Below are 24,740 nucleotides of genomic sequence, written 5' to 3' on the forward strand. Positions count from 1 at the left end.
CCCCTCCCCCCGTGTTCGTGCAAGCCTTGGGAGACATGCAACATTGACAGATACATGGGTATCTCTGGAAGACAAAGCAGCTGATTCGTGTGTTTTGAGCAGAAAGAAAGATATCTTCAGAAAACACCCACCAGAACAACATATTGTTCTCGCACCGATTTGCCTATAGATAGTGTTCAAACTACACTATTTGAAATCAAAGGAAATTCGCTTTCCTCTTTCTAGTCGCATCTCGCGAATATTTTGTCTCGTGAAATAAACTGAAAAAAAAAAGAGCGAGTTCAACTACTTTGTCGTCGGACGGAATCAGTCTTACAAGGATTTTTCTACATTCCTTCCCGGAGAAACAAAGCAAGCAAGCAGGCGGCTGTGACTTTCAATAGTTATGGCGGCTCCTACTCAGATTGCTTGTAAGTTTGTTCCGACTGAAAAGCTGCGAAGAAGCGAGGCCGCTGACTAGTGTTATAGTTCGTACCCTGAAGGGAATTGGTCTCTTGGACGCCTCGCCCTTATACCAGCCCGTGCCAGAATTTGAGAGGTATGTAGCTTATTTACGATATCGTCAGTGGAGAGAGATGTAAGAATCTAATTGAGAATAGACCGGAAGGAAATCTTCGTTGCAGCGCCTATTCACCTTGCGGACGGTATTTCGCATGGGCTTCTCCGGAACGGTATGCTTTTCTTTTACCCGTCTACGTGTCTTTACGTGTCAAAACTTATGTCGGTCGTCCATCTAACATCTTACTAGCGTCACCATCATAGATCCTTCCGTTGGCCACGTCATCACCACCCTACCCGCCGACAATGTCTTCGAATTGGGCTTTTCTCCACTCGGCACGTACGTGATCACTTGGCAACGGCCGTCGAAAGACGAGAATGGCGATGCTGTCAAAAATCTAAAGGTGTGGAGCGTCGAGGCACAAGCGAGAGAGGGAGGAGTTGGCGAGAACGCAGTGGTGGGTCGTTTCGTCCAGAAATCGCAAACCAGTTGGAACTTGCAATACACGTCTGATGAGCGCTACTGCGCTCGGGTTGTGACCAACGAGGTTCAATTTTATAAGACCCATGATCTGTCCAACGTGTGGAATAAGCTCCGCGTGGAGGGAGTCTCAGATTTTGCCCTGTCTCCCGGAAAGAGCCAGGCAATTGCCGTCTTTGTGCCTGAGCGCAAGGTTAGTAGTCATTCAACTTGTGATGGTGGCGTGTGCAATTCTCAGTCCTAACAAATGAAATAGGGACAACCGGCATCAGTCAAGGTTTTTGTGGTTCCGCAGTTTAACAGCCCGGTCTCACAGAAGACCTTTTTCAAGGGCGACAAAGTCCAGCTCAAATGGAACAACTCTGGCACATCTATCATCGTCTTGGCGCAAACCGACGTTGACAGGTCTGGCAAGAGTTACTATGGCGAGACGACCCTTTACTTGTTGAGTGCAAGTGGGGCTTTTGATTCTAGAATCGATCTCGGTATGTACGAACAGGAGAGAGGAGGATTTTTCCATGGCTAACTTGTATTGTAGACAGAGAAGGTCCCATTCATGACGTGACGTGGTCCCCCAACTCGAAGGAATTCGGAGTTGTCTATGGCTACATACCAGCCAAGACCACTATTTTCAATTACCGGGGTGTTGCAACCCATAGCTATCCTTTGGCGCCGCGAAATACGATTGTCTTTTCGCCACATGGCCGCTTTGTGGTTGTCGCGGGATTCGGCAACTTGGCGGGCCAAATGGATATTTATGACCTTGAAAAAGGGCATCAAAAAATCACCACCATCGAAGGCTCTAACGCCACCGTTTGCGAGTGGGCGCCCGATGGAAAACACATTCTCACCGCCACTACTAGCCCTAGGCTGCGAGTCGATAACGGCGTGCGTATCTGGCATGTTAGCGGCGCTCTTCAGTACAACGAGGACATGCACGAACTTTACCAGGTGTGCTGGCGACCACAAGGATCCGTGGAAAGCCCATTAGGGGATCCTTTCCACCCTCTCCCTACACCTCATGCCTCTGCATTGGACTACCTTGCCAAAAGGAAGACTCCTTCAAAACCGGTTGGGGCCTACCGACCACCCGGCGCTCGTGGACAGACAACGTCTCTCGCATTTAAACGAGAGGATGAAGGTGGAGCTGCCTTCAGCAGAGACGGGGGTTCCTCTTTCGGAGCCGCGCCCGTCAATGGCTTTGGCAAGCCACGGAGACGTGATATTCCCGGTGCGGAACCAGCCGAATATGTACCGCCAGGCGCAGCTCCCGGTGGTGGAGTTGCTCTACCTCCGGGAGCCGAAGTGGCGGACGAGAAGCTTTCCAAGTCAGCGGCAAAGAATAAGAAGAAACGAGAAGCCAAGAAAGCCAAGGAGATTGCGGAGAAAGAGGGAGGAAATCCAGAACTTGCTCCGCCCGCCAACGGTTCCCAGCATTTGACTCCAAGCCCCGATCGCCGCGAGAGAGGAGGACAGCCGCAACATCGCTCGAAGAGTCGGAATCGCAACCGAGCCGAAAGCAATGCTAAACCTCAAGCAAATGGCGCAGCAGCAGCAAGCAAAGCAAAACAGCAACAGCAGGCTCCTGCTCCAGCTCCAGCCCCGGCTGTAGCAGTGGTAGCACCAGAATCGCCCATCAACAACACAACGCAAGACAAGCGAATCCGCGGACTGTTGAAAAAGTTGCGTGCCATAGACGAGCTGAAAATGCGGTTAGCGTCTGGTGAGAAATTGGAGGATACACAAATGAAGAAGATCCAAACTGAGGAGTCGGTTCGGAAAGAGTTGGATGGGTTGGATTATTCTGGATAAGCTAACTCAAAATGATTGAATAAAACAAACCCCCTGATGAAAGAACAAATGGAAAAAATGGGAAAACGTGGAATGGAAAAAAAAAAGAACTTGTATAGCTGGAAGTAGATAGAACGCATTTAGAAAAGAGAAAATCAAATGTTATAACTATTCATGATTTACCTACATAAACGTACCAACCTCTATGAATAGCTGTCACAGATCTATGAATGATGCCTATTTAGCTATCTACATACTAACTAATCTACAAAAATCTTACTTGGTACACTAAAATGTCCCATTCATCAGGAAACAGATCCCACAAAACTCATTGTCTGCTCCCTTGCCTCCATCCAAGCTTTCCAAATATAACCTCGAGACTCTTCACCGCGAACATAGTCAAGTTCATCCACGACCTTGATTCCCTCAATAACTATCCCCAAAGGGTCCACCTGTCTGATGTGGGTATATGTATGTAGAACATAAGACCAGACAAAGAAAACCCCCCAAAATAGCATGGGAAAAGAAGGCATATAGCAGATAGAGATTGAATATGTTCTGGATGCAGCGAAGAAAACCGAGTTTGGGGGCTGGAAGAGGGAGGGAAGAGACGTTTCATGGGATGTGATTGCAATGGGTTCTTTGGTTTCCAATGGAAATATAATTGATGTATCGCGTCGAATACAGAGCTTATTCCCTTTTTTTTTGGAAGAAAAGGGAATTTCAAGGCATGAATCTCGCCTTGCACTCCACCTTGCGTCGCGAAATGAACTCTTGTCGAATGGCAGACGATGAAACGTTTCAGTGGGTAAAGATGAAATGGCGGAAAATGCGTTTCAAGGAAGAATCGAGAGAAATTGTTAGATTCATTAAAATCGTAATTAATAAAATCGAAATTTTATGCTGGGCGTAGCTAGCTAAGAAAATATGCGCGCTCGCTTGATAGGACTTCTGAAGCCGTTGGGTTGAAGAGCCCCAGACATGTTAGTCAACACGCGATCCATGCCGTCGACATCAAGCTGCCCTTGGCTGAGCATGAGTTGATCGTTTTCGGCACTTGACTGTAAATTTATGGATACGTGCGGTTCTGGCTTTGCTGTCACGGTGGAAAGCTTTGAGAGGTCACGACCAAGAATGATTAAGCGATGTTCAGCAACGATAAGTATTTCGTAGTCTTTTTGGTCATCACTATCATTTTCTGTGCGAAATGGTGACGGCAGATGGGCAATGCCATTTATTCTTTCGCCCAACAAGTTGATGTTCCCTAGAGGAGAGACACGGCAGCGATTAGAAGCATCGAACGTTCCAGAAGCTTTCACGGAATTTCTCCATAATGACAATAGGCTTGGGATTGTTGCAATTTGGTTACCGTGGCGAATCAGGATCGATTCGTCGGCTAAAGCAGCTCTTGATGAATTAACCTGAACGACAGCGATCTCACCTTCAAAAGAAGGCGCAGCTAAGGGCTGAGCACCCTTAAACAACGTGTCTTCTCGCACTCGCCTAGACGAAGGCGTCATAGGGGCAAACTTGCCTCGTTGCTCAGATGAGTCACTGCTTGTAGTTGGGGATTTGTTCGGTTGCGAGCCACCGATAATACGACCGCTAACGGAGTATGTTGTTAAAGAGCCCCCAGTCACGCCGTGTACACTGGACTGGCCGATAAGAGGCCCCGGCTCGGCCCCAGGACCTGCTCCTTCAATATCCCAAACACCCCATTCACCATCGGCAAGGAGCACCATGACAGCTTTTCCAGACAGGACCCAGGCAGCATCGATAATCATCTTCCTTCGAACCAAAGCACTTGGTGATTGTTGAAATCCAGGATATAGTGTGAGCAACCATTTTCCCTCTCGCTCGGATGTCTCGTTGGCGCTGGGATTTTTGCTTCCTTTCGAGGATGCAGAGCATGCGAGTATTTTCACATAGCCGTCCGGAAACGACACTAAGAGGTGGGTGTGACGAGCCGAAGGGTACGGAGAAGGATTGAAGGAGATATTCGATGCTGGGGCAGGAAGACTAAGCTTTTGCGGTGATTGTACGTCTTTTGTCGGTAGTGTGAAGGAGCCATCAGTAGATTGTCCGATAGGAACACGGTACACCAGTAATGTCCCAGACGCTTCGGCTGCATGAGTGGCGACCAGCAAGTTCCACTGTGCCGCTGCCTTGATCGTAGGCTGCGAAGATTTCTGTCGTGACCTGCTTCGGCCGAGGTCTTCATTTTTGTCGCCGCTTTCACTGGTGAAGGTAATAGAGACGCCCTTGGGTATTTCGTTGTGTGATATAGTAGCGTTTAGGGTTAATGTCTTGATATTTAGATCAGAAACCTTCGTACTTGGATGTGGAGGCGCAAGTGGCAAAGTCACGACTCTCAGTTTAGAGTCCGCACACACTACCGATATGACAATCGAAGTTGTAAGGATTGGAGGCACAGTATAACCCAAAAAACGAGCTTTCTCTGGCAGTAGAGACGGCATAGCTAGTTCAAGAACTCTTGTACCAAGAGGAATATCCACGTGTCGAAGAATAGGTTCATACGGATGTGACGGGTCAAGCTCAGTATCCTCGTCCTCAAATATTTCGAATTCCGCGTTATTCTGGATGCTGGACGTGGCTGGCGCAGGCTCCTCGTCATCTGAATCGATAATCATAATCGAATCGTCATCATTCTGCGCCTTGCTGGAGTTGTTCGTCTGATGCACGCCATGTAGATTCTTCTGTCTGGGAGAAGAGAGGAATGATCTGCCCCCTCTCCAAACTATCCTTATGCCATTGTCGTGGCCGTAGACGATGATTGTCGAGCCGTTCGGGGCGAGCACTGGATAGGGCCTGGCTGCGAAGACTCGGTGAGGAAGAGTATAGCTGTAGTCATATTAATGCCAGACCATCTTTTGGGCGGCAAAGACATACCTGAGCTGTATTCCATCATCCCTCCTCCGCACTATAGGCGTCTTGGAGGAGCTGGACATGATGGCGGCGGGTGACGGTTTTCTCGAGGGAAGACTCAAAGCATTGCCTTTTTTATATATATATCGGCGTGTAAAGCAGCAAGGAATCAAAACCAAATTCCAACTCAGAATAAAGCCCCGGTACTAGGATGTGTGATGCAAGTTGGTCAGAGGCTTGAGTGCGCGGGAGAGCAGACGAGAAGAGGTTTGGAGAAAAGAGCTCGGCGGGAAGTCGCGTCCGCCGTCACGTCCTTCCTCCGCAGCTAGCCCGACAACACATAAATATGAGCCTTCACCAGGGTCTGGCACCACCAACGCATCTCCAAATACACTCCTCGGCTGGATGGAAATGAAACCTTCCATATGGAGTCCGTTTCTCTCGATCTGATCTACGGAATACTCTCACAGCCTTGCCCGTAATGGCATCAGTGCGCTCACTTGGGCTTCACGATCCCCCCGCATTGCCTTTTCTCGTCCACGAAGCCCTTCTCCCGATAGAGCCCTCAGACGAAGACTACAAATGGTGCACCCAAGGGCCAGAGTCAGATGACGATATTATATACACCAAAAATTGCGCTGTTTGGTCCCGCGGCGGCGTGGTGAAGCGCGTTTTTAAGATTGAAATCGAAAAAGAGGAAATTCACCATGTTGTTCTCACAAGCTTTCCTTCGGTATGTGCTGAAGCGCAGTCCGATGGGACGGCGGATATACACTCTGCCAGCCGTCTGCAGACAGACAGTCAAGGTGATACGACAAAGGTGATTGTGGCTCCCATCGACCGAGGGTCTACCAAAGGACGTATGTACCCATACAGAGATCCTTCAAAAGCCCTTGTAGTTGTTCTCAAGACGCAAGCACACATATTCTTTCTTGCTGGAAACACACATGTCGTACCTTTGCCATTCGAGGTGGATTCTGTGTTTGCTTCTCCTCGAGGGTTGATATTCCAGAGACGACTTCCGGACGAAACTCCGACGCCTTTTCCTGAAGCACCCCCCAATTCCTTCATGTCATACCAGACCCATTCAGAACATCGACAAAGCCATATCTTCAGATCTTCAAGGGGTCGAGAGAAACGGGCTTCGCCCATCTTGGGCCTAGCGCAGCCATCCCGGCTACCGCAAAAAAGGTCTGACGACCTGGATATGCCGCGGACATTCTCCTTGAGCGACCCTCATTCGGAAATGGGTCATGTTGTCGCGAATCAATCTACACATGCTACACATCACACTCAAGATTCCTGGGCATATGATAGTCTCGACCCTGCAGAAGAAATTGTTTATGTGTCAGCCGTCAACGAACTCTTAGGCGACAGCCCCTCCGTTAAAGAATCCCCTTTGGTCCTTGTTGTTACAATAAATGCAGTTACCAGACTTTACACAATCTGGACAGCAAAATTTCGAGGCGAAACTAGTGGACAAGAATCTAGAAAACGGAAGAAGCCGCTTCCCAGTGGAGCACGCTCAAAAAGACGAAGTTCACATTATGGGATGACGACAGGTACTACGACTCCTGTCGTTCGCCCTTCTGGCTTGAGAGAAAGCATTGGGGCAAGTCGAAGCCTACCCGGGGCTTCATTTTCTCAAAGTTTCCAGGCAGAGGAGCCTCTAGAACAAGCAGACTTTGCGTCTCAGATGGGACAGGAATTTGAAGACATTGGTGTTCCGTCAAAAACGTCACGCCGGGTAAGTTCATTGCTTGCTAGAACAGAACTTGGGGCTAGCCAAGATAGAATGACTTTCTCGGACCTTGCCACGGGAAATCAAGGAAACACAGCAAACCATGGTAGCCTACGACAGTCAATCGGCGCCTACAGTACCCGTGCTAGCTTTGGTGGTCGTAATTTGAGAAACTCATTCGCAGGAAACGCTTCAGTTTACAGTACCACCAGCAGCTTCTTGGATGCTCCTGTTGACCGCCTTCTAGAAGAATTGAACAATGGCGGTGACTTTGAAGGATTCGGGAGCATGGACCTAACAGGCCCTATGTCTGGTCTGCACAAAGAAATGATGCTTCGTAAAGTCGAAAGCTTCTCGTCAGGCTTGTCAAGTGGCAGTTTTTCTTTCACTGAGTTGAAGCAAAGTCGCTCCAAACCTAAAGCATTTACCCTGCGACCTACTGAAAGTGTACATCAAGAAACATCCAGCTCGTCGCCTATTGCTCTCTGTCTGCTTGACGAGACTTCCAGGTGTCTGGTAGTTGTCAATCTCAGCATACAGAATGTGAGCCTGTCCAGCAGGGACAGAGCGGCTTCTCGAAAGCACGGGAAATCGGAGAATTCCAATGGGAAGACTACGATTGTTCAGGCCATAGGTATACACCATGCCCCAAATGTGATGGATGTTTGTAAGGTTGTAGACGGTGAAGTCTCACGAATATTGACTCTCAAGTCTACTATGGATGGCAAAGGCGAGTTATCCTTGCAATCTCCATGGGGTCCTTCCACAAAAATCGAACTTCCACCCAAGCTTTTACTGCATCAGCCCCAACGGTACTCGGCTGTTCAGAATCGAGCACAAGATGCAGGCATGAAGAGAGTTATTGGTGATCAAAATTTGAACCTTACTGCCTTCGGGCATTCTTCTGCTCATGGTCAAGTAGATATTATTGACTCTGAGAAGAGGCGTCACCGTATCGAAATCCAACTCCAGCCAAAAAATCCCCTTGTAAAGAAGGTGCTGGCTGTGTGCCGATTCGTTCTTCGAGACGCAATCCGAGCGGCTGATGGATTATACACAGCTTGGTGGGAAGTACTGCGGTGGCTCATCTCCGGGGGAGTAGATGAGAATGACCTCGAATGGACTGCACTTGTCGTCGTACTTTTTACTATGGCAGTCGGATTCATCGACTCACCGCAATCTCGGACCCCGGCTGCTAAGAAGCAAAGACGCAGGGGAAACATTTTAAGGTCAAGCAGCGGTAGCTACATTGACCAAGAAAGTTGGGAATCCATGACGGAGAAGCTAGCTGGGTCATCCGGAGTTACAGCACCGTGGATGATGAGCAGCTCCTGGACATGGGTGTCCGGTCTCAGAGACGACCACAACGGCAAGCACTTTCTAACAGAGCAGCAGGCGCAGAATGGTCAATCGAAGAACTCCTATTTGCTTCGATGTGTCAGCCTCGCACGTGATTTCTTTGACAGCCCTCAGGGTGAAGCTGCCTCCGGTTCTGAAGGATATCTGCCAACTGCACTGTGCCAGAGTCAGACCACACGGCGTAGCGCACTGTGTAGTATTCTTGTTGGTCTACATCTGCTACGTGAAGAACAAAAACTTTCAATATGCGACAGCGAAAGCTCTTATCATGAAATAGGCATGCTAGCACCAATACTAGCCCAGATCGGTGGATGGGTGGGGTGGAAGTCATGGACCTGGAAGGAAGACAGTTATTATGGAACAGAGATGGCGACAGTGAGCGGCTGGGCCTTCGAAGACAGTCAAATATCTGGATTGGAGTTGCCATCAGAGCCTTTTGCACCTCCTTCAATCTTTGGTCATCTTCAGAGCTCCGTCTTATCTCAAACTGCGAATAATTTTGCTACGCTCCTTGATATCTTGACGAATGTGGATCGCGCATCTGATAAAATTGCTCTTAGAAATGAGGTTATGAGCCTGACACCGAGGACTTTGGCACTCAATGGGTTCATGTCAGAAGTACATGAAATGTCGAGCCCGGCCGACAAAGTTAAACTCTTGCTTCGCTGGGGCTTGACAACCAGTGTGATTGAAAGCTTGCCAGAGGGTGTGAATGCACCTTTATTCGAGCTAATAGTCCGTTGCCAAATAGAACCACCAACGTCTTGTACTGCTGCCCTGATAGGACTTATTGACAGGGATGATCTTTACATGTCCATGAAAACTGAAACTATTTCGCTACCATCATCTCGGCCTCAACTCGGAGCCAGCCACCTTTCAGTTCGGGATGTTCATCATATAGGAGCCTCGACCCTAGATTTCGAACTTTCCAATTCTTTTGAGGCTTCTGTTGAAGCCGATCGCATATTCATCACTAGATTGATGTTTCGCGAGGACAGGCGATTCCAAGAAGCTTCCAGGCTTCTCAACCAGTCAAAAGCGCCAGTGGCGCAATGTTTCCCTGAGCCCGAATGGTCTGACTCAGATCTCCTTGAAGCCCAGAAAGAGATTGTTCAGCTTGTGACCCTAAGAACGCTCTCAGTGCCGGCTGGTAGGGCAATGTTTATGTTTAGCGGTCGCTCACCCTTACTAACCGAGAAACTGCCGATACCATCTTTCTCTCTGCAATGCTTAATGAAACCGTCTAATGTGACTATCAGTGCGGACAGGTCTGCCTTTAACGAAGAAAAGGTATGCTGGGCTTTCTTTCACAATGGGGCCGCCACGGGGTTGGCCATATCCAAAGCCTCTAAAGGCATTGACACATCTTGGATTCTGTTTAACAAACCCCAAGAGCTCACAAACCGCCATGCCGGATTTCTGCTTGCTCTAGGTCTGAATGGCCATCTCAAGAATCTGGCAAAATGGGTGGCATTCAAATACTTAACCCCCAAGCATACAATGACATCAATTGGCCTTCTTCTGGGCCTCTCTGTTTCCTACCTAGGAACCATGGACACACTCATAACACGTCTCCTGTCGGTGCATGTTACACGGATGCTTCCCCAAGGTGCAGCCGAGCTGAACCTTTCGCCTCTTACGCAGACGGCCGGTATTATGGGAATTGGACTGCTATATTGCGATTCTCAGCATAGAAGGATGAGTGAAGTGCTCCTATCTGAAATCGAAAGCGTGGAGCAGGAAGAGGGAACTATCTCTCCTGAGACACTTCGCGATGAGGGTTACCGGCTCGCCGCTGGTTTTTCATTAGGACTGATCAACCTTGGTAAAGGCAAAGACCTTCGGGGTCTACGAGATATGCAAGTTGTCGAGCGACTTCTAACGCTGGCTATCGGCACCAAGAATGTTGACCTAGTGCACGTGTTAGACAGGGCGACCCCGGGTGCTACTGTCGCTCTCGCAATCATTTTTATGAAGACGAATGATGAACTGCTTGCTCGTAAAGTTGATATCCCAGATACGACAGTACAATTTGACTATGTCCGACCTGATCTTTTCCTTTTACGGACTCTGGCTCGACATCTCATCATGTGGGACAGCATTAAACCCAGCTCCGAATGGCTCCTAAGCAAAATCCCAAAGACTTACAGGAAGCGACATCGACTCAGTACCATCCGGCACCTTTCAAGCGATGATATGCCGTTTTTTAACATCATCGCAGGTCTCTGCTTTGCAATCGGACTACGTTATGCGGGCTCGGCTCACAGCGAAGCTAGAGACTTGCTAATACGGTATCTCGATCAGTTTAGACGGATTGTGCGACTTCCTGCTTTACATTACGATAGCAAACTAGCGCGCAATTCAGTGCGTCATTGTCAAGACATTGTGGCGATTTCAGCTGCAGCCGTTATGGCTGGCACGGGTGATTTAACCCTGTTCCGACGGCTACGCTCTCTTCATGGACGTGTTGATGCAGATACCACTTACGGAAGTCACATGGCGGCACATATGGCGATCGGCCTACTCTTCCTAGGGGGCGGATGCTACACTCTTGGTACATCTAACTTAGCAGTTGCATCGATGCTATTTGCTTTTTACCCCCTGTTCCCTACATCCGTCCTTGATAATAAATGCCACCTACAAGCGTTTCGGCACTTGTGGGTATTGGCCGCGGAGCCACGATGCCTCATCGCCAGAGACGTCGATAGTCGACGGCCTATATCTATTCCCGTATCGCTGAAGATGAAAGATGGAACCACACGAGAGGCTACTGCGCCTTGTTTGCTGCCCAATCTAGAAGAAATTGCCTCGGTCAAAGCGCATGGGAGAGATCATTGGCCGCTGGTCCTCGACTTTGACCGAAACGACGAATTGCGCGGGAAGTTCCGCCGGGGGGACCAATCCATTTATCTAAGAAGAAACACAACATACGATCCATCTGGGAACTCAGTATTTGCCTCTACGCTGTTAGGGCTGAGCGAAGCTCAAGATATTCTCACCAGCTCTGTGATAGGATCTTGGAAAAAGCCCATCCCGAATGCAGCAGCGTTGCTAGTTATGCAGGGGCAAAAAAACAAAACAACAAGACACGATGTCTGGGACTGGATTTTTTCTTTGCGTCCATTACAGAATTTAGATGTTACCGACCGATCGGCTGTTTTGCCTCCATCTGTGTTCCAGTTTCGACTACGCTATGCTGCATCCTCTCAGGGGTCAGTAGTGACCCCTTCGTGGCTTCGGTTATCCTCGGTGGATACTCGTCTCGTACTTGAAAGTACGGTTAATGAAGCAGTTGAAGAAGCTTTTGGTAATGGTGGGATGACGCGGCAGGCATTTGATGTGATCAAAGACCGGCTCTGGCAATTACGACTTCTTTTTGACTGGATAAATCGCCAAGCGGAGACAGAAAGACAGAACAAGGGTGACTCTGCAGGGCTCCAAAAGCGAGCAGCGGCCGGTGGTGGGTGGCTGAATCGTGAGGTTATTGAACAAGCACAGTGGAGGATTTGGGGTATACGAGTCGGAGACCAGCTAAGCTAATAGCCCTGTTGTACGGAGTACGGGGATCCGTAACATACAGTAGTAAGTCCCGGTCATAACGATTATATTGGATAGAACACTATGTTAAATTTACTCTCACTAAAATATAAAAAATAAGAGAACGTACAGGGCCCGTCTTCCATTAGTTTCACTGGAAATCTTCTGCACATGTAGTAAACAGGAATATTGCTGCCAGCGTTTCTGCGAAGCTGTCGAGTGAGGCCCGACATACTGATAGTGCTAACCTGATCAGGCCTAGCAGATGTCGACTGTCCAAGCCTCCAAGAAAAGACATCGAAGGTAAAATCCTGTTTGGCGATACTGGAAATCACCGCAAGTTCTCGCATTACCCCCGAGCTGAGACATAGGCAATGCATATAATGATACGGACAAGTGACCAAAATTGTACGCAGTGGTGTCTCCAATCTGCGGTGGCCTAAGTCTATACTAATCGTTTTCGTACCCAGGCATGTGGTGATAACCGATCTTTGCAGATGGCAGGGTCGCATCGCAGTGAGAATAAAGTGAATTATCATAATTGTGGCACAGTTAGCACTGGCATAGCCCGTGCAGCCTATGCACTTGTTTCTCTCAACCCGTATGCAGGATGCGACTCCAACGCCTAGTGGTGACGCGGAACAATTCGCACTCGTCTAGCTGATCAAGGAGGGGGTATTGGGAGGGCCTCAGACTTACACCGAACTGCGCGATGAGTCTTCTTGAAACCGGCCTCTATATAAAGGACCCGTCATCAGCTGTGACTTCCCCAGACTGATCTCGCCTAGATATCGCCAACATGGTCACTGAACGCATCCCCGCCGAACCTTTTCGCTGTTCTATTGTATGCTTCCTTGATGCAATTGACTACCACGATGACAACCTGACGTTGGAAGAACGCGTCCAAGGCCTCCGCTACGTCCACTCGAGAGACCACGGGATATTTCGCTGGGCCCCTTCCCAGGACCATCTTGAGATCAGTAGACCCGGTGCGCATAGCCGCCGTCACTCGCACAATCTCATTTCGTGGTCTATTGTTGGTCCAAGGTGCCTCGAGACGCGCAAGCTGACATCAGTATCTACCTGTCTATTATCAATGTGCTCGACGATGAGGCTAACTCGGACCCCGGAACACAATCATGCAGGGGAAAAGGCAGACACATCCGGTCTGGGTGCTGATGTACGCGCATCTGCCACAACTGCTGAGCAACTACGGCAGCTTCTGTGCCTTCAACATCATGCGCTGCACCTTTGATTACTTCGAAGGCTGTTAGATCGAACAGCATAATTTCCAAGGCTACCCGGGATCGACTGCTTCCCTCTGTTCCTGCGAAGGCTGAATTGCCTTGGGGGCGCAGTGGCGAACCATCCTTCCGGCCTGCGATGTTGGATGATCAGGAATACCTGAAAGAGATCGCATGCGTGATGTGGCCGGGTGAGTTTTAGTCTTGGAGCCCATGTTTTTCCGTGCCGAAGCTTTCAAATATGAGCTCCCGTCGACTGGTGATAGTTACTTAAGAGTGACAATAAAACACCAACCCTACGTGTTTTTCAGTACACTACGGCTTGGGAGTGGAGTGGAGTGGAGTTAAAGGGTTATGTTACAAATGAAAAGGTGGCAATGAATAAAATAGTCTGTGGAAGGCTAGCCCAACGCCTAGCGATTTCGTATCCATTCGTGGTCCGTAGTACCGCACGAAATACGGACACTAGTTCGGCGCCGCTCTGAAATGGTCGACAAGACCAAGACTGCCGAGCCTGGGATTAGTGAATATCGCTATTTTGACTGACTCGAGAGCCGAGAGTCGAGACAGCCGGGCGGAGGCGTGAGACAGCCATCAGTCGAGTCTAACTAGTAACTACAGACCTGATGTGCATTACAAGAGCTTCCACGTTTTTTTAGAATGGGCGGTGTGACGCGGTTACAGAGCGCGTACACCTTGCTGGGTTGTAAATTGTAGGAAGAGTTTGGCCTGCTTGGGAGTTAACCATAGAAGTAGAGCGTGAAATATCAACTTTGGGAATCGATGTATGAGGTAGTAATCATAAGACTCATCAATAACAATGACAAATGGACAAGAAAAACGGAGACTAGGAAGGTCTGTAACATTCATTGGAACAGAGTCTTGTTCAAAATAGGCGTGGCGTCGGCACACTTTCCTCCATAATCCGAACAAAAAGCTACATTAACTGACCCGTATATAACCTTGGAGAGAAGCAAGAACAAAACTGGAAAAGGCAAGTATCATATCAAGTTCATAGGACCTAGGTAGCCCAGCTGAAGAACAGACTTGGGCTATTTTCGGCTCTATCTAGATACTCCGTTGCGCTAAAGGCCCAAGGTGTACGAAAAGCTATATAGAACTACTGTTTTTAAATCGCAAAAAACAAATTGGCTACACGATTACCAATCAAAAGCTACAAATAGTCGACTTTGAAATACTTTAGGTCCTTAGGTAGTAAACCGGAGCGCATCCTTGGTTAGCGTGGTCAGATTTATATTAACAGCTCTTGACTTGTGACCAAGACCCATTTGACACCAGCTATACACTCAGCAACGAGCACATAATTTATGCTTCCCATTCCATAATCTGATATCTTAAAATCTTAAAACATTGTGTGTACGGAGTATACAATATTGCAATGACATGCCATCGTTCCATGGATCCGTTTGTCTGGGTTGCGGGCCGGCCGTGCCGCTATGGGGCCATATCTTGTATCTGATTGGTATATATTTGGCGGGTATGGGGTAATACGAAATTGGTTAGCAAACTCGAACTAAACTCCCCTAATTGCTAACTAATGCTAACTTAAGACTCTCGTTAGGGAACGAGAATGGTAGTCTAGACATTAAAGAGGCCTGTCTCCTGGGGGTTGAGACAAGACATAATTTAAATGGCAAATGTCGTACATTTTTCTACGGGTATATCCATCTGGTCTTCTTCTTGCTCGTTAAGAAGGTCTCCACCTTTCTTCTTCAACTGCTCACTGTTCGCGAAACGCATGTTTGGTGGAGACTTATTGCATTGCTGACGGCCTTGGTGCTACGGACGACGTCGGACGTATGTACTCGTCTAAGATAAGGCTCCCTCGCTAGTTAGTTAGACATATTCATGCCATGGTAGGCAAGTAATGAGGTGAATGTCCGAGCTCAGCTATCATCAGTAGGAAGTACCAAATTTCATTAATCAAAGTTTCTTTTTATTTTTTCATTTTCCAGTGGACTAAGTTCCAACTAACTAGCTAACTAGCTAGCTAACTAGTTAGTCAACTTAAGAAAGCGATGACAATGACTCAGCAGAGCATGATCATCAGCACCTTAAACTCCCCTGTCAATTAATCTTGGCAGTTGACGGATTCTCAGCTCAAGGATCCAGCCCATCTTTTCCCTCTAGGCATAAACGCCGTGAGGCTACTGCGGATCAGAGATCTCGACCCTCCTCCGTCTCTACTCTCGACCTTGTCATTTGGCATCTATTCCCTGTATCCTATCTTCCACCCTCCACCCTCCACCCCCTTCTTTCTGCTATTATCTGTTCTGCCCACACACCCCAGGCCAGTCATCTCTCCCGACACCCCGCCTTCGTGTTGTACCACCCACAGCTCATTCCTTCTGTGATCTGACCGATCAATCATATTTTTGCATGCTGCAAAATCCCAAGCCAATTGTGAATCACTTCGTCAACCACTGATCATTGTTTTGTCTCCTACCTTGCAAGAATAGCTTAGGTGGGGAGTGATGCCGAGCCGTCAGCGTAAGCAACCCGAGAATCGACGCCGGACCGGCTGTTTTCAATGCAAAGGTTGCCCTCTTTCTCTTCTCCTTTTCCTTCTCATATCACGTTTAAATAAGAAAATCAAGTGAAATAAGAAGACGTTATTTGGCAATTATGATCACTAATAAAGAAAATAGAAAAACATGTTCAATGTACCGAAGAAAAGCCCAGTTGTAGGCGCTGCGAGCGTTTAGGTCTACAATGCGTGCGCGGCATCAAGCTCCTCTTCCGCGAGGATGCAATCGAGCGGGGAATTCATTTTGGACGAGAGGGTATGTATATCAGCTGGCATTTTACTTTTCTTTTGCTGTCAACTAATTCGCTGCCATATTCAATAGGCACCTGGTCAAAGCGATGCACCCGGATCAGGAAACCACCGGTTCTCGAACTAGGCAAAGGCTTTACGGAAGTTCCAATCACTCAGTATGTCGGAAAATGGATCTGGTTGAATACAACGTATGATGATTTCACAGATGGACCAGACAAGTGGGACGAGTGTGATGAAGATGAATTATTATTATCCTCCAACAACGATAAGGCGCAATGGGCAATCTCTCAGGAGCAGAACGAACAGCAGATATACGATCTTACCCTAGGATCTCGGCCATTGGGAAACTTGCTTGGATATTATACGCGAGCTGAGGCATGTCTATTAGACTATTTCATCAATGGTATAGGACCGAATTGCTCGCTGAGTTTGTCGAACAACCCGTACATGTCGCTGATACCTTTGCTATCACATACGACGTTCCGAAATACCATCCTTACAGTGTCGGCAAAGCAACTTTGTCTGTTGGGAAACAAAGATTTTTCAAAAGAGGCTTGTATATACAAACAGAAAGCATTAACCGGTCTGAAGCAGGATGTAGAGTCAAGAAAAGTGAATTTCGGAGTAGTTGCTTCGGTTCTGATGCTTTGTTTTCACGATGTTCGTCTCCTCCTTTCATTTCCTTAACATTACAATATCACTCCCATAGTCAAAGCAAAGCTGACCGGTCAATCCATAGATATCCGACGGCTGCTCATCTTCATGGCTCACTCATCTCCGTGGTGGTCTAGATATGACCCAACTACTACCGGAGTATTCAACGCAGATGGAGTCCTTGAAACGCTTTTTCAACATGTATTTTGTTGCCCACGACATTATGAGCCGCACTGCGCGCGTTGATTGCGATGCCCCATGGGACGAGGAGACCCCCCCGCATAGGTGGCTAGATAATGACGATCTAGACGAGGTACGTAGTTATCTATGTCCTATTACTAATATTTATGGTAGATACTTACACTCAGTTTTCGCTCGACAGATTGATACAACTGTGGGTTGCTCTCGGCGTCTGATGTCACTTCTGAGCCAGACATCAGCCCTGGCTCGACAAAAGATCAAGGTGAGAGGACCACTAAAGTTGTCAACTTTTCTTGACTATGAGAGTTCGGACTAAATAGGAATGTGTATTGTTTCTATAGGCTCGCGATCATCCTCATTCGAAGCTCAAAAGCGAATTTATCAAGGAATGCGAAGACATTGGAACTGCACTCGAAAATCTAAAGCAAAATCTGCGTGCCTACTCTCCTACAGCGGACAATTTTATTTTGCAAATTGCAGAAATCAAACGTCTCACTGCACTTCTTTATTTCACAGAAAATCTTGGGGATGTATTACCACCGCCACCATCACCACCATCACCACCACCACCATCATCATCATCATCATCGTCATCATCATCATCGTCGTCGTCGTCGTCGCCACCACCGCCTCATGATTATATTTCGGCATCATATTACCCTGACTCTGCATCCACTCGTTCGTCGTCACCCTCAACATCCTCATCGTATCCTTTTCCGTCGCTCAAACAACCCACCAAACAACGTCTTGTCAGTAGTATAATCGACCTGATATCAACATTGCCAAACCCTAATACAGCATCTGTGACATGGCCACTATATATAATCGGACACAGCACAGGGCTCGAAGACGAGTTACAACGACGATTCGTCCTCGAACGACTTCGGGCGATTCAACATACCCGGAACTTGGGTAACGTGCGACAGACTAGAGTGGCTGTTGAGCGCGCTTTTCGCACGACAGACTTAGATTTGCCACCGGTATCTTCGCAGTCTCTAATAGTGAAGAGGAGAGGTAGCAGGAGCCAGGCCAAGGTTATTAGTTTGGCTTAATCCATTCTCTTATCTCCTTTGAATTTGTTGCTGTTCCTGGCTCTTACGCTTTTACTCGGCGCAGAGGCAAGATCTTATCTCGTTTATCTTTTACACTCTCTTAAAATTGTTCTCCTCTATTCATGGATACCCGAGCGCATGTGCTACATCCATCATTTGCAATGTGTTTAATGTTACTTTTCAAACTTCAAATTGATGTACAAAGGAGGCAAGCTTGTCACTATCTATTGGTCTACCGTCTTATACTAATGATTCCACTGAGAATCACCGGTCATTATTATGACAGCAAATATCAACGGACACACCTGGTGCGGACGATTACTTCTATCTACTGTTCAAGATCTAATCATGTACAATTTAATATTTATACTTTGTACTAGTACCTTTGATCTAAAGTCGACTAAGGTCCAGACCGACCAGACCCGCTGCAATGGGCCACGATCTGGCCCTCCGGAACTGGGATCCATTTATTGATATCCACAAGGCGTCCCAAATTTTGGACTCTGTAGCCGGGTCGGAGGAGCCATAAGGTCTGTTTCGTACGGACGCTCGAACAATAGAAATGCATGTAGTTAGTTATACGTACTTGCGGTATAATTACAGGCTATGAACGTTTAGCCAAGGCTCTAGAAGGCTGTAGGCCAAGGTTTGTAATCTCGTATAGAGTATAGAGATAGAATGGCGTGCGGCTGAGCAACCTGGAGAGACTAACTAGCTTGATCACAACAGGTATCGATATGCTCAAAGTGGGCTAATATTTAGTTTCGTCATGATAGTACTAGTAGACAAATACATACTCTGTAAGTAAGCGGGATAGCCTCATTCTCCACAACGTAAGAGACACAGTACGGGCTACGTTTTAAAATATGGAATATAGGCATGACAATATTCCGCACGTTATCTGAAACGACGAAGTTCCATTCTATGCCCGTAAGAACGCTCAGACTTTAGTCGCCACCTCATTCTAGGCCTGTCAATCAATGCACTAGTCACCCCGTGTATAATCCCGCAATGCCACGTAGCTATAGTGCCATAGTACTATCATACTACGAAGTTTACATGTTGGAAGATGAGTATCATCTGCATATACCATGCCCGAGCTGACACCCGAGCTGACACCCAAAACGGCAAAAATTAAAATTACCCTTTTTTAATACTTTAGATGCCTATGTTTCCAGTGATGTCGTCGTCTAATAAGAAGGTACGGTATAGGTATTTCTTGGGGTTTTGCAAATGCCTGAATTTGACCAACTAATCTTTGAAATATTAAGTGACGATCGATGCAAAAGATACATTCAATATATGCAGAACCAGAACCAGAACCAGACCCAACAATGGGGAGAGAAATCAAACAAGATAAAGCACCTGCCTCAACGGTAGGGACATGCAATGAATAATTGATAACGGGTCAATAAAGCCGTATCAATTCGTTCGTACCTAAAGTCAATAATTCCTGCCAATGCAAAGCGTGGTATGCTGTCGTATATTACCATGAAATATGTCATCATGTACTGAAATAGAAGTCGACATTATGAACGTAAGAAGTGGTAAGAATCTCGTAACGTCATTGATGTTAAAGAGAGGGGCAAAAGGGGAGAAACGCGAACTTCTTTACGTTGTATACCTGAAGCTCTGCTGCTGAAAGTCCGTCATATCAGCAAATACGGGCTCGGACAAACTGTCCACATCCGAAACATAGTTTGGATTTATCGTTGCAAGTGCAGGTAACGGTGAATTTTCAGCTTCGCGTCGAGCGTTAAGAATCGAGGCCAGTATCCAGTATACAGCCATCAGCCCGATGCAGATGCAATAGCAAATGAGCATGGTGATGAAACCGCCTGTGTATGCGGGTGCTTGATTTGCACGAAAAGTTTGCGGGCCAATTAGGTTGCCTAACCGTTGCGTAAGTATGTAAATCGTGGAAAATGTAAGCCCTATAAGGAGATAGGCGAGATCTCAAGCTGCAGGGATAATGTTGAAACGTACCCACTGCGTAGCCAATGTACATGATTGAATATTGGACATTTTTCTTCGTGTGGCCGGCTGTATTAGCCTGGCCAAGGGATATTCCTAATTAGATCAATTTAGAAAAGACTATCTTCTAGGTATGCACGAGAAACTCACCTAGAACATATGGCCCGAAGTATGTATACAGCTATTCGCGGAGATCCAATCAGTCAGCCTGACACGACGGACATATTCAACACTACGCAATGAACATACCAAATAAATACCAACCATCTGCCCACCAATATTGCTTCTCGGCAGAGTATACACTATCACGGCACCAACAGCGGGAACAAATGCCGCTACCATGGTAACCAGGCATCGACGATTGGTCCACTTTGCAGCAATCCATGAAAATAGAAAGGCTGATAATGTGGACATGACGCCAGTTGGCATGTTTAAAAGTGATGTCTGCACGGCGGTGAATCCGAGACCGTTGATAATGATTCCGCTGAATGTAATGAGACCTGGATTGAATACATGTATGTGGTTAATTCAAGTCCAACAAGTAGACATATATAATGGAGCATATTAACCTCCATTGGGTATATTGATTGCAATGTTAAAGAGGAAAATAATCCAAGTCTTAGGGTCAATGACTGCCTCGATGGCTTGTTCTCTTTTCCAAGTCTTATTAACGATTCCGGTCTTATTTTCGGCTAACCTGGTTATAATGTGGAGTTTCTCCTGGTCGTTGAGGAACCATGCATTCATTGGTGTATCTGGGAGATACAAGAAGGCGAAGATGGACCAAGCGAGGGAAATAGAGCCTAGAAATCCGAAATGAGTTACTATCTGATTTCTTCAAGTTTATATTTCTCTCCCCGTTTCCCTTTTCGTGTGCTGATAGAGCCAAGAGACCAACCAGTGATAAGAAACAGATACTGCCACTTTGCAAGGGGTGCAGTTGAAGGAATTTGGCCCACAGCCCAGGACAAAAATCCATTGATGACGGAACTAATGGCGGCAAAGACAATAGCGTTACGAGGCGGCTGTTCAACTTTTTTGTAGAAGCCTGCGATGACGAGAGAGATGGAGGGAACAATAATGCCTTCGAGGCAGCCTGGGAATAGTAACGACAATCGAGTCAGCTGAATTAGATGCGCCAACGATATCAATAAAATGGACTCCACCCTAGCTCTACTTGAGACATAACGTACCCATCAAAAACCGCAAAGTCATTAGATCCGCAAAGTCACGACAGGCTGGAATCAGTAAGGACAGCACAGACCAGCCAAAAGAACAGCCTGCCAGATATTTCGCTGAGGGTACACGCTGCAGGACATATGACGAGGGCAACATGCCAAAGATGCACTATATAATGAAGTAATTAGACACAGCTGTTGATGGTAGGGCTAGGGCTTGCTTATTCATACTAACCCCGAAATAAAGAATCGATCCAGTCCATGAGTATTGGTCACCAGAGAGGTTCAAATCTGCATTTGAGACGCCAATCAGTAGAGCAGTTTGGTATGAAAAAGCCACAAGCGAAGAAAACAATGTACCTTCTCTCAAGCCGTAGATAGCAGCCGTACTAATTGCGACTTTATCTACCGCACCTAATGTGGCGGTTAAGAGGAGCTATCAAAACCCGACAACTCAATGATGCGTCATTAGTAAGTTCAGCTTTTCTTAATAAATGCAACTAAGACATCCATGCTAGGACAAGGGTTACGTGCGCAGGTGACAGGCAACCACAGCTGCTGCTTAGGTAACTACATACATCATTTATAGCCATGTATGCACCATGCATGTCATCCGCGTTCTCAGCCTTAGGATAAATTCATGGTGTTGCAACAAAAGGAACTTAGACTTGTACGTACCATTGGAACAAGGATCCAGTCGATTCTGCGAATCAACCTTTTTTCCTCAACTGGCGACAGAGGAAGATACCTCTGTGTTGCTTGCGCAATATACTCCGCGGCTTGATCCATAGCTATCGGTGGTAATACATAGAATTGCAAGCTTAATTGACCAACCAAGTGAGGCTTTGTATGAGAGAGATGAAAGGAGAAAAAAAAAAAAGGTCGGTCAGATATGGAAATAAAAGTGAAAGAGAAAAAAAAAGTTCTTTCTCAGGAAGCCTTCAGTCAGTATATAAAGGATCCAATTTGACAGATTTATGTCTATCAGCCATCAGGCTGGAGCCAAATGGTCAATTTTCTGTACCGGACCGTCCATCCGAAGTGAAACTAAACCATCCATGCCACGAAAGCATTCTGTACCGGGACATAAGCTGAGGCACATAATCCACTCTTGCCGCTTACAATGAGTTTTTTTTCTTTGGTAATTAGCGTCTTGGTTTTAATCAATTCATAATTGGGATTAACACAATATGATTCCCCTTACCTTGCTTTGAAAACAGTTTATTAAGTCGTTACAAGTTTGCTAAAAAGTACACGATAGGGCTGAACGCTATCACTTTGCTATCCGTCTCTTTCTGTTTCTGCCTCTATTTTTCTGATAATTATTACTTTGCCTTGTATATACCAAGCAACAAAAGCATTGATTTTGATTCTATTTAAGTCCTAAACAAAGCGTACGGATTATGTTTGTAAAGTATGGACTGAAAAGTCAGGGGAGGGAAATAGTGCTCAAAATGACAACAAAAAGCCCAGGTTTTCTCAGTCAGCATGCATGGTCATGCGTGCTGTTAGCTAGCAAATTTAAGACCATGCCGGTCAGAAATTGTGGAATTATTTTCTTAGCAAAACAAAAACTTGATATACAAGCCAAGGCGCGGGAACCCATTTCATGGTCTCAGACATGAACCGTTGTATGGGCGAGGGCTTAGCTTGGGGCCTTGAGCGTTTCAGAGTGGATACGTAGAATGGCGCCTTTACATAGGCGGATGAATCTTATAATCAGGCAATTACGCAGTATCTTCCTAGACATTCATAAATAGATGGATGTATGGATATATCTAGGCACATGCCCATGTTTAGGTAATCAGATCATAGGTGTCTATAGACAACACTCGCAATGTCTGCAGCAAAATAATGTATAGCTGAACCCCCAAAGTTAAATCAATGACCATCAGGCAGTAAAGTTCTAACACTATCTATGTGCCTAGCTTGTGAGCAACTAGGTATGAAAATCGGGATTTAATGTTCCCGTGATTTACGAAATTCGTTCCGGGCCGTGTCTATATCATCAAATGGGAATATGAATAAAAAAGAACTAAACTGACAAAGAAACGAGACCCTCACATAGTTACTTTTTCTGCCTAAACTTAAGAACAGAAATTGGCCCCCAAAGAGATGGACATATTCGGAGTATACTAAATACAAATAGACATCAAATGAATGAAGTGCCTGCTTACCAAATATTTGAGTAGCTTGGTCAAGTGTAGACAGCGATTGGCGTACACAAGAACTATAACCAATTTATACAGACGCATGCATGTATGGAAAAACTGGTATGGGCACATTTACAATCGGCAAATCAAAGCCAATACCATACCTACGTAAGGACTGTCGGAAAAGCCGATGGATGCCCTGAATCCGAGAAAAGGGAAACAAAAGAAATCCTTTGTTCTGTTCCACTTTCTGATCTATTCCATAGTGGAGATTTAGCAGTTAATATGATTATGAATGATTGTGAAGCATCTAACTTAGGTAGGACATGAGAGAGGGGCAAAGTGTCAGGCTAAAAAAAGCCAGCTCATCAGAAGCGGGCGTTCAAACTCCGAATAGGGAAACAAAGGCGAGCTTAGCATTCAGCAAAATTCAGGAATTTTCAAGAATGAAAGGACGTAAGGAAAAAAAGAAGAACCCTTCAGATACAATAAGCAGCCTGCTTGCACCGTGATGCCCGCGGGGGCCGAAATGAAAGGAGGGGTTCTACAGTTCCACACCACTTCTACTTAGTTTCCCTCTGTACCGAGTACATAAGTAGCATAGCTACAGCTTATTCTTTACCCATGCTCCATAGTTACGGGCACATGGGGCTGGGACGGATTTAGCGCTATTGGTCAGGTGCTGGTCGGCCTTACTAGCCAGCTACGTACGAATTCGTAGTTAGCGATCTTGGTACGCCATAATATAATTTTAAATACAAAGAAAGATATCTGCCAGCAATGTCTGAGTAGGGACTCCGTGGCTTCCAAGAACAGTCAGTCTGTTCCGAGAACGTGGGATGGTTGTTGACCAGAAAGACTGATAAGGTTAGGTTCGGCACGTAGCGCACAGATAACCGCTGCTGACCCGCATTTCTTTTGATTTGATCGAGCATGTCGCGCAGCAAAACTTAATGCTTCATTGGGCGGCCCCACACCACTCTTCCCCTCCCCCCACCAACCACCACGTCGAATCGGAGGAAATATAAGGGCAAAAAAAATCAAGGAACTACATTATAGAGGACACGAATGTAAGGTGCCACAATTCCGGGCGGTAGTTATGATAGCACGGGGAGAAAAACTATGCATTGACGCAAGAGGTAACTTCATCATTAATGAGGCAGTGCCCCCCGGTCCTAACGGAGTGGGATC

The 24,740-nt window shown here is 46.7% G+C and overlaps 6 protein-coding genes across 6 annotated transcripts, besides 2 other annotated features; 4 read left to right on the forward strand and 2 right to left on the reverse strand.

The window, feature by feature from the left end:
- Positions 1-385: 385 nt before the first annotated feature.
- Positions 386-2,791, forward strand: UA08_02027 (Eukaryotic translation initiation factor 2A; the record flags this gene model as incomplete). Its single annotated transcript, XM_020261755.1, has 6 exons — positions 386-410; positions 469-538; positions 600-671; positions 749-1,172; positions 1,236-1,464; positions 1,518-2,791. The coding sequence occupies 6 exons, from the start codon at positions 386-388 to the stop codon at positions 2,789-2,791; spliced, it is 2,094 nt and encodes a 697-aa protein (XP_020123172.1).
- An 896-nt stretch (positions 2,792-3,687) lies between these two features.
- On the reverse strand, positions 3,688-5,739 carry UA08_02028 (hypothetical protein; the record flags this gene model as incomplete). Its single annotated transcript, XM_020261756.1, has 2 exons — positions 3,688-5,632; positions 5,681-5,739. 2 exons carry the CDS (start codon positions 5,737-5,739, stop codon positions 3,688-3,690), a joined length of 2,004 nt encoding a protein of 667 aa, XP_020123169.1.
- Positions 5,740-6,137: 398 nt separating this feature from the next.
- Positions 6,138-12,296, forward strand: UA08_02029 (Negative regulator of mitosis; the record flags this gene model as incomplete). The annotated part of the gene is made up of 1 exon (XM_020261759.1): positions 6,138-12,296. The coding sequence occupies one exon, from the start codon at positions 6,138-6,140 to the stop codon at positions 12,294-12,296; it is 6,159 nt and encodes a 2,052-aa protein (XP_020123168.1).
- A 796-nt stretch (positions 12,297-13,092) lies between these two features.
- On the forward strand, positions 13,093-13,548 carry UA08_02030 (hypothetical protein; the record flags this gene model as incomplete). Its single annotated transcript, XM_020261760.1, has 1 exon — positions 13,093-13,548. One exon carries the CDS (start codon positions 13,093-13,095, stop codon positions 13,546-13,548), a length of 456 nt encoding a protein of 151 aa, XP_020123670.1.
- Positions 13,549-15,524: 1,976 nt separating this feature from the next.
- Positions 15,525-15,566: a repeat region (Identified by RepeatMasker using a combination of RepBase library and repeat library created with RepeatScout).
- A 1,624-nt stretch (positions 15,567-17,190) lies between these two features.
- Positions 17,191-18,244, forward strand: UA08_02031 (hypothetical protein; the record flags this gene model as incomplete). The annotated part of the gene is made up of 3 exons (XM_020261761.1): positions 17,191-17,304; positions 17,374-17,454; positions 17,534-18,244. The coding sequence occupies 3 exons, from the start codon at positions 17,191-17,193 to the stop codon at positions 18,242-18,244; spliced, it is 906 nt and encodes a 301-aa protein (XP_020123671.1).
- Positions 17,725-17,900: a repeat region (Identified by RepeatMasker using a combination of RepBase library and repeat library created with RepeatScout).
- Positions 18,245-19,855: 1,611 nt separating the features above from the next.
- Positions 19,856-22,185, reverse strand: UA08_02032 (hypothetical protein; the record flags this gene model as incomplete). The annotated part of the gene is made up of 10 exons (XM_020261762.1): positions 19,856-20,136; positions 20,231-20,314; positions 20,369-20,399; positions 20,468-20,718; positions 20,788-21,021; positions 21,117-21,314; positions 21,412-21,565; positions 21,632-21,810; positions 21,927-21,966; positions 22,075-22,185. 10 exons carry the CDS (start codon positions 22,183-22,185, stop codon positions 19,856-19,858), a joined length of 1,563 nt encoding a protein of 520 aa, XP_020123668.1.
- Between the last annotated feature and the right edge of the window lie 2,555 nt (positions 22,186-24,740).

Source organism: Talaromyces atroroseus (genome assembly GCF_001907595.1).
Source record: "Talaromyces atroroseus strain IBT 11181 chromosome Unknown scaffold_1, whole genome shotgun sequence".
Taxonomy (NCBI): Eukaryota; Fungi; Ascomycota; class Eurotiomycetes; order Eurotiales; family Trichocomaceae; genus Talaromyces; species Talaromyces atroroseus.